Raw genomic sequence first — 8746 nt, 5'->3', positions numbered from 1 at the left:
CTGCCCTATAGTTTCTCTTCTCGCTGATTTTAATTTTCAGGGTTTTGTTCTTCATGTTGCAAGAAGCTATTGAGCTCAAATTGCATGTCCTTGGATTTACTCTCACGCCTATAAGACCATAGGAAGATCACACTTGCATCATACAGGACTGGAAGCTTTTGATCTTTTGGTGAACGGTGCATCGACAAGGCGCATCGACAAGCCGCTTCATGATATAAGTCTACATACAGCAGGACCCTTCCTCTATTCTCAATGTAACTGGAGCTCTCCAGTTTGTTGTGGCTGATGTGAATCAGCTTAATTTATAGAAAGTTTTAATTTGTAGAAAGTCATGTTTTGCATGGACAATTTGACACAGCATCACGGCTTCTGATCTAGATGGCTCATCAGGCAGCATCTTGCTCATTTCTTCAGCTACACAGTGCAGATTTCTTCGGTTATTTTAGGTCTAGCCTACTACGATTCTCATCAGGTTCTTACTTCCAATGTGGAACTTGTCTTTAGATGTTTCAGTCAAGCTCATAAGCCATTTAGTTGTCCTTCTTGCGACATCTGTTATTGCTTAATTGCCCAGAAGTTGTAATCTTTGTTGTGTGATGTACTAGAGCTTGATTTGAAATGAACTTGGCGCCTTGAGCGCCTCTTCTTTGTTAAAAGAAAGGATCGATGGACAAGAGGAAATCAAGTCGGCGAACCACAATCTTGAGAGGAGAGCCATAGGATGACCGATCAACGGCTCTTTAGAATAAGAAACGAGCAGTTGAAAGACTTAGACAACTCCTTAAGATAGGTAGTTAGGTGCCATATCCTTTTTTAACGGGCAAGGTATTATAGCTCTAAAATATCAGATATATGGGAGGACGAAGTCCCCTTGGTCACTCCTGGTTTTCCGGGGAACTGCAGGCAGTGCACTGCTAGGTCGTGTTAACTGCTTAAATCACTGCACTTTGTAACAGCATCATTAGACAGGTTGATTCGTACATGCAAAGGAGCTGCAGAGGAACAGATATGAAGCAGCGCAGAATAAATCCTGAAGAAAATGCAAGTTACATATGGTGAGTAAAACGGGATGTGCTCTTACTCAAAAGAATGTTCTTCAAAATCGATGCAGAGGACACAAATCCACTGCATATATATTATCATCCTGCTAAACCACTGTAATCAACTCAACATATCTGAGAAATATCTTGCCACGGCAATTTTGATTCTTTCGCTATAATTCTATTTCATGACATCACTTGAACTAAGGAGAATGGACTAGAGTTTAATTACAAATAAACACATGTTCAGAAGAAAAAAGGATGAAAATTGAATACTACTTTCCTGTTCGCTCCTGTTATTGCGTTATTGACTGGCTAACACAACACAGCGCCAATTACATGATATATTTATCTAAGAGGATGCTACTAGATAACATCATCTGAAGGGTGAGCCAGGGTTTAGGACCAACAGCAAGATGTTGAAAACCCCTGCCCTTCATTGAAACATTTTGATCTATAGCTATACAAGAAACTCATGTATCGACAAAAGCTTTGCGGCACAACACAAGCATTGTCTCATACAAACTTCTGCTGACTGAAGCCAAATGCACGGCCCGGCTAGTAGAGAAGATCAGCAAGCTCGAAGAATCTGCATTTAATGAGTTTAGCAAGTTATAGAATGTGCATTTGGTAGAGAATATTCTGAAAACAAAAAATATGCTCAATGTACCGCAGAGGCAGCATTTTTGTTTTGCACAGTCAACATGACGGCATCGAGAAAAGCCTTTGCAGCTTCAGCCTCAGCTTCTGCAGCTTCTGCAGCCCTTGCTGCTTCTTCGGCCTCCGCATTGGCAACTTCTGCCTCAGCAACTGCCTTGGCAGCAAATGCTGCTGCCTCTTCCTTATTCATGTGTGTCATCATATCGAGTTCAGCATCCACTTGAGGCTTAGTTAGTTGTCTAATACAAATATTTTGTTTGTCATCTTCGGTTGAGTGCACCTTGGTGCTCCTTCCACCTAGCGAGACTGAACTCGGTGCAATTCTGTATTTTTGGTTGGACTGTAATAAAACCATGATTAAAATAGAAGCAACTAAAATGTGCACTTCTATTGTAGTTCGATACATGATAGACCACATATTCCCGCACGAGTGCATGCACAGTCAAAGTACCTTCATCAATTTTCCAGTAACAACCAGTGCCTTCAATTTTGTTGATAGTAAGCGTTGAAAATCAGCAGGTGGCCAGTATTGCTCCTACATATAGAGACAAGTCTTATTAGAGTCATCTGCAAAATCACTAAAGATTGCTTCAGAGAAGTCTCGGATTCCCATGAAGAACAAGATAAACATTTCAGTAAAAGCAAATAACAAAAGAAAGGAAATATTGACTGTCGGGACAAATTTGAGGTACCTCAAAACTCAAGCAAATAGTATCGATCAAGGAAATAAAAGAAGATATTAGGGAGTGGCGATCATTACAATTACCTCAATGTATGAAGCGATGGCCGTTTTATTTGATCCAGAAGACTCCTTAAGCTTCTTTATAGCTTCCAATATGAGATCATCAAGCCTACGACCAAACATTTTGGAATAATGTTAAGAATGCTCAGAGGCGGTACTCGCATAAAGTGAAAAATGGCTAATAAGCAATATCTGGATGGTTTCCTCAACTTGAAGCATTACATCAGTTCATTATCAATAAAAAAAGGTTAACTGGATAGATGCCACTGCAATTTTCACGTATTCAGAAAATGTCACTAAATTTCCATCTTTCGAAAAATGCCACCGGACCTTCCAAATACTCCCTCCGAGGCTCCGATTCTTTTTTCTCTGTGCATAAGAACCAGCTCGCATACCAAGGAGGCAATGCTTGGGCTTTTTTTAGACTGTTTTGCCCCTGCGTTGATGGCAAGGAAACTGACATGCAATAAATTCGCTAGCGAATGATTGGCCCTTCTCTGCATGCGCCCCTGGCCCGCTTTGCATGCCGCTGGATTGCCCACTAATTTCTCTCTACACATGCAACGGGTTGGCTCATGCATGCAGCGGATTAGACGGGGAAAAGCGGAATAGAGGGGCAGCATGGAAAGAGAGGGCTAAAAGAAGGGAACACGCAGACTATTGCAGAAAAAACTGAGAAAACTTATACGCAGACAAAATAGAAACAGAGGGAGTACATCTATAGATGCTACTATAGCCACTTAAGGCCAAGTTTTATCAAAAAATAGAGGCTGTATTTGTTCCATATTTTCTCATGGACACAAATGCCCACGCCCCATCAGCTCAAAAGAAGAAGAAAACCTAAATAACTTCCCACTCTCTCCGTTCTTCTGCCGCCGGCACCCATTGCGTCTCTTCGGGTGCCGCCGCCCTCCCGACCTCCTTTCTAGTACTTCCGCTAATCTCGTGATGTGATGATCGTATAGTTCTTCGCCCAGAGGATGTTAGCCCTCATGGACTTCGGGTTTGCCATGTTCACCTCGACAGTACTGGAGAAGGACGACTTCGGGTTGGGCTCCTCGACCATCTAGGGCAGCACGATGAGGCTCCTACAGGCAGCACCGCACGCACTTCCATGGTCTCCATGTCCCTCAGGTAGAGGCACTGTGCTGCCAAGGCAGCCTGCATCCTCACCTCGTCGGAGTTGGTAGGATCCAGTAGGCAATGCCCGACAACCCCAACGCCGGCTGGAATAACTCCCACGACAGCGGCATCTACGGCCAATTCTCCTTGCCGCCTCAGGTGCAGGCGATGTGTGTCGCTGCATGCTCCGCCAACCACGCGTTGCAGAACTCGCTGAAGTCCATCTTGGTAGAGAGCGCATGCGTGCGAGCTTGCCATGGTACAGCTCCAGCAATGAGCCGATGATGTTGGCGCGACGCATGGGCGTGCATGGCGCCGTGCGGCTCCGGTGTGGGGGCGAGCTTAGCGACATCAGGCTCAGGATTGGCAGCGGCCTTGGTCAGCTTGGCTGCAGGCGCCACCTCCACCGCCTTGAGAGCGTCGTGGTACATACCGGGGCAGCGTCGTGGTCTTGGGCTCCCCAGGCCCTGCTACACCACGGCATGCGTGTAGGGGGTGAGGATAACAACCTCGAAGGCTCGAACTCGATAAGCAGCTTTCGGGAGACGGCGTGGGACATGTACAAGCCCGTGGGGACCGGGACGAAGCGTACCACCGCGAGCTGGAGTGTCAGGAGGCTAGACTGGAAGGTGTCGTAAAGCCAGCCATAGTGGGCGTTGTGGCCAGCGTTTGAGGCTTTCAGCCCACGATGCCGAGGCATCCTGTGATGACATTGGCGACGTTGTCATCGTGGAGGAGTGTGGAACAGGTCATGCTGCTGGGTGCGAACTGCGGGAAGCTGCGGGAGAAGAGAAGCGGGCAGCACATCGATTCGTGTCGGGCTGATGGGGCAAGGACATTTGTGTCCTTGGAACAGACGAAACAAAATAGGGGTACGGTATTTGACCGTATATGTGCTTAAGTGGCTATAATGGCATATGTAGATGCATTGAAAGTCCTGATGGTTTTTCCAATATGTGAAAATTGCAGTGGCATAATAATATGCAAAGAACTTAACTGTGCAAAGATATTGACTCTTCATAGCAAGTCAACTTAAACATAGCAGTGAATTGCACAATGTACACAGTACTGTCGTCATGTGGTTAAATATACAATACTAAACTTCAAAAAAAATCAAAAAAAAATACAATACTGCCTGAGTTTCCTAATATGTGTGTGTGTGTGTGTGTGGGGGGGGGGGGGGGGGGGGGGATCTTTCTGCGCATTAGATCCGCCGCGTGGTTATGTCAACCATTCATCATTCGAAATTTCCAACTAGATTTATTTCAGGAAATGGTGAAGCGAGTTTCACACATAAGACTTCAAGCAAATGAACAGTTACCGTACACCTGACTAAAAACCTCAACTATAGAATAGAGAGGAAAAATATATTTAAATGCCCTATAGCACAGAATATGCATCCACCACATAATAATACATCAAGCAATGGCCTAAAAATGGCTTTTCTAAATATATTGAACTACATGCACAGCATGTTATATGTACCTATGCTACCAAAAGTATATATTACCCCCCTCCGTTCACAAATATAAGATGTTAACTTTTTTGTGAATCGGATGTATATAGACACGTTTTAGTGTGTTTGTTCCCTCATTTCATTCCGTATGTAGTCCAGAGGAAGTACTTATTTAACCAGCGTTAAAAATTATTAATTTATGTCTGAACTTACAAAACCCACTGCCCAACTGGTGCACTGAGAGGCAATAAACATGGCCATGTAGATGGGTTCCATATCTGCATGGTCTCTGGTTGTAATCATGCCATCAATTTAGATTCTCTTATGGAAGGTCATTCTAATAGTGTTGTCACTAATCCGGTAATAACAGAAACTCCCACACGCCTGTCGCCTAAACCCTCAAGTGGGCCAACTCAGGGGGGGCGAACCCTAGCCAGCACTAGGGGCTCGCCTTCTTCCCCTGCCACCGCTGGTGGAAGCCGCCCGCCGGCCACAAGTGCCAGGATCTCGCTTCCTCCAATTCCAGGTAGCTGTGCTCCCTCGCCTCCTCAGCCCCAATCTTGGCACCGAGAGCGCAGCGGCCTCATCTAGCAAGGCAGAGGGCTGACAACAGTTTTAAGCGAGAGATGGCAGCTTGGGGTGTTAGCTGCATCCCTCCTTGCCTGCATGTCAGGAGCTAGAATTGGTGCATCAGGTTGACGGTCTGGGTGATGGCAGTGCCCACCTCCAAAGCTTGTGGGATCCCGTGGAAGCCAGTGCGGTAGCATGGTAGCGGCATTGGCATAGTAAGGGCGGTGGTGCCTCATCAATGCTTCAACATGTCCTAAGGCCAAAGTTTGGCACAGCTGTGAGCGATGATTGACGCTTCTTGTGCTTGCTCGACTACCGCTGTTAACATTGCATTGCAAGGGCACGTGGCTTCGGTCCGTGGATGGTGTTGTGGGTTCGCTTCAGCGCCTAACATTGGCTTCTCAGAACGGCAAAAGGTAGGGTTGCGGGTGTGTTGGTATGGGGTGGTGGACATCGAGGTAGTGGCATGTAAAAACCCTCTTGCTTTTGGCCAGACCTAGCAGCCCAGCCCGTGTGCACCAATTCCCTGCCACAAAAACCTATGGAAGGTGGATTTGGCTCAGAGTGATCTCTAGTAGCCATAGCAGGCTTTTCGTGCCAGTTAAGTTTAAATCGCTAGATCAAGGAGTGATGGGTGACGTGGATGTTTCCTGGACCACCTCGACGATGTTTCCGCAACAATGTGTGTCAAATCTTCATTGGTGACAAGGCCGGCCAGAGTGCCCTGTTGTCGATGGCTATGTGTGTTATGCAGGTTTTCACCTGATTTTACTTTAATTAACCGGGGAACTCTCTTCTGCTTATTTAATACAGTAAGGCCTTTTGACTCTTGTACAAAATTTGGTAATGATAGGACACTATGACTTTTTCATACCAAGTCAAGAGAAAATATCATATCATTAAATCGAGTTGTCACAGGAAAATCATGTGATTTAAATATATATCTCAATTTTCTACGTGTGTCCATATGTGAAGCCCTAGACTAGCTGTCTCAAAGATAGGTGACAGGTCAGCAACTCGAAGATGGTATGCATAGAATTTCCATTCCAATCAACTTATGAACCTAAATGGCTATGGGTCAACACCTATCAATTTACATTGATGGAACAATTTTGAAAATAAATACACAATTGATAATAATAAATTTAATATGGAACAAGTTTATTTATACACTAACCTAGCAACTGACTTCTCTGAACTGCATTCACGCTGGCTGGGTTCAACAACCACTGCCAATGGTTTTGCATCAATGACTGTATCATGAACATTGTCCAGATTATCTGCATCAACGTCCATTGGTTCAGTGTTAACCTTGGGAACACGCTTGCCTTGCTTCAACGCCATTCTTGCCTTTTCTCTTGAGCCATATCCTCCAGCAGTAACACTCAAGTTGCGCCACTTGTCCTGCACAATCGGACCAGACCAATCAATAAGATTCATTCACACTCAATGATACGCAGACACATATTTATGGGAGTGCCTAGGACTCATCTAGATGAGATATAATTTGGTCTCATTCACCTGAAAACAAAAACAGATAAAAATAGTACTACAAACCACATCAGCACACACGCATCTTATAGTATCAATCCAATGGCTATAAAAGTGAATGAGACATAACTAAAACTCAGCTAGATGAGTTCTAGCAAAGCCGCATATTTATTCCTGGAAACCAAGACTATGGCAACAGACAGCTGGTTGAACATTGCAACTGTTTACTATAACTGCTACGCAACTTAGTGTCTTAGTCAAAAGTTAATAAGAACAATAAAATTTGACCCATTTCAATCATCATTTGCATCTCAAAGAACTACCTGTACTATTTTTCATCTTAACGTAACTTAATCAAACAATATAGCAAAATCAGCAACACCAGAAGAGGAAACAAACGTCAGACAACGTAAAGCCAACTTGTTTCATCATGCTAACTATCCTTGACTTTCCTTAGAAAAAAATGTATGAAATAAGTTCTAATGGAAGAAACTTCCATAGTAATGTCGGATCCTGACACCAAGGTGAACAATGTGTCTATCAAGAATTAATGGGGCAACTCAGTCATAGCACGGATGGTATCTTGAGATACATTTCAGTTCACCACAGCACCAGTTGAGCAAAGGAGAGATTTCCCTGCTGATCTGTCCATTATCGTGAAAATTGTCCCACAGAGAAACATTTCCAATTGATTAGCCAATATGAACATGAACCCCCTAAATCTCGCGATCTGGTACAAAAGCCGCAATCGTCAACCCAAGTAGACGCGAGATTTCCTGCTCTTCCCAACCGATCGCCAACACCCGTCGCCACAATTTTCAGGCGCAAAAGAGCAACCATCCCGGCGCCGATCCGATCGGAAAGGGGGCAATGATCTCCGCGACCCACCTTGAGGTCAACATTGGATCGGAGGCGCAGGACGGCGCTGAAGTCCGTGTCGCGGAGGATGGTCCGCCACTTTCCCGGCCCGTGCTTGGCCACGCCGGCCTTGAGCGCGGCTTCCTCCTCCGACGTCCACCTCTGCTTCGGCGCACCCATCCCACGCACGTAGAGCACCGCGGCGCGGCCAGAAACCGCGCCCCCGCAACAACCAACCCCCAAGGGTCTCGTCTCGTCCTGCCTCCTCTAGGGCAGCGGCGTTATTGATGGGGGCAATTCGATGGATTCGTCCGGCAATTCGGCGGAGGATCCGACGGGACGAGGGTCAGGAGGCGATCGGGGTGCGGGGAGTAGGCCTAAGATTGCACCGGAGATCGGGAGGCGGAGGGGTTCTAGGCGAGGGTGGCATGAGATGAGGAGGAGGAAGAGGGGTGGGAGGCAGCCATCGTCAAGGCTTTGGAGCTGGAGGTTATAAACAGAAGGGGATTAATTGCTGTGTCGTCCTTATTTTCCCTTTCTTTTAGGAAATGGGATTTTTCTTTTGAGAAGTATAATAGGGAATGGGATTAATTGGTGTCGGGTACTAGAGCTCGTTGCTGTTGGTCCGAGCGGCTGATCCATCTGTGTATGCATGTGGGACCGATAAGTGGGAGAAGAATACCCAGTCACCCCTCCAGGTTGGTTTTCTCTCCCACAACAAAAATCAAATCAAGGAACTATAAACAATGCTACGATTTTTTTTCTCAAAAAGATATCAGATCTATTATAAAAGTTTTACAAAGCTTC

At 45.6% G+C, this 8746-nt stretch overlaps 1 protein-coding gene and 1 pseudogene across 1 annotated transcript; both read right to left on the bottom strand.

Moving 5' to 3' along the window:
- Window positions 1-1174: 1174 nt before the first annotated feature.
- On the bottom strand, window positions 1175-8447 carry LOC125544039 (single myb histone 2). Its single transcript, XM_048707570.2, has 6 exons — window positions 7970-8447; window positions 6768-6994; window positions 2467-2551; window positions 2152-2235; window positions 1711-2040; window positions 1175-1629 (listed from the first exon to the last, which is right to left on the bottom strand). Exons 1-6 carry the CDS (start codon window positions 8117-8119, stop codon window positions 1612-1614), a joined length of 894 nt encoding a protein of 297 aa, XP_048563527.1. The 5' UTR covers window positions 8120-8447; the 3' UTR covers window positions 1175-1611.
- On the bottom strand, window positions 2558-4736 carry LOC125544038 (uncharacterized; annotated as a pseudogene).
- Window positions 8448-8746: the final 299 nt, after the last annotated feature.

This window comes from Triticum urartu, chromosome 3A (genome assembly GCF_056163025.1).
Source record: "Triticum urartu cultivar PI428250 chromosome 3A, HENAU_Tu73, whole genome shotgun sequence".
Lineage (NCBI taxonomy): Eukaryota > Viridiplantae > Streptophyta > Magnoliopsida > Poales > Poaceae > Triticum > Triticum urartu.
The sequence above is the reverse complement of the archived record's forward strand: the minus strand, read 5'-3'. Positions and strand labels throughout refer to the sequence as shown.

Excerpts from the sequence above, each read along its gene's own strand:
- LOC125544039 (XM_048707570.2), bottom strand. The coding sequence starts at position 8,119 with ATGGGTGCGCCGAAGCAGAGGTGGACGTCGGAGGAGGAAGCCGCGCTC. Across the intron at positions 2,552-6,767 it reads TCAGAGAAGTCAGTTGCTAG|GCTTGATGATCTCATATTGG; the intron begins GTTAGTGTATAA and ends GTTTGGTCGTAG. Across the intron at positions 2,236-2,466 it reads CCATCGCTTCATACATTGAG|GAGCAATACTGGCCACCTGC; the intron begins GTAATTGTAATG and ends CTCTATATGTAG.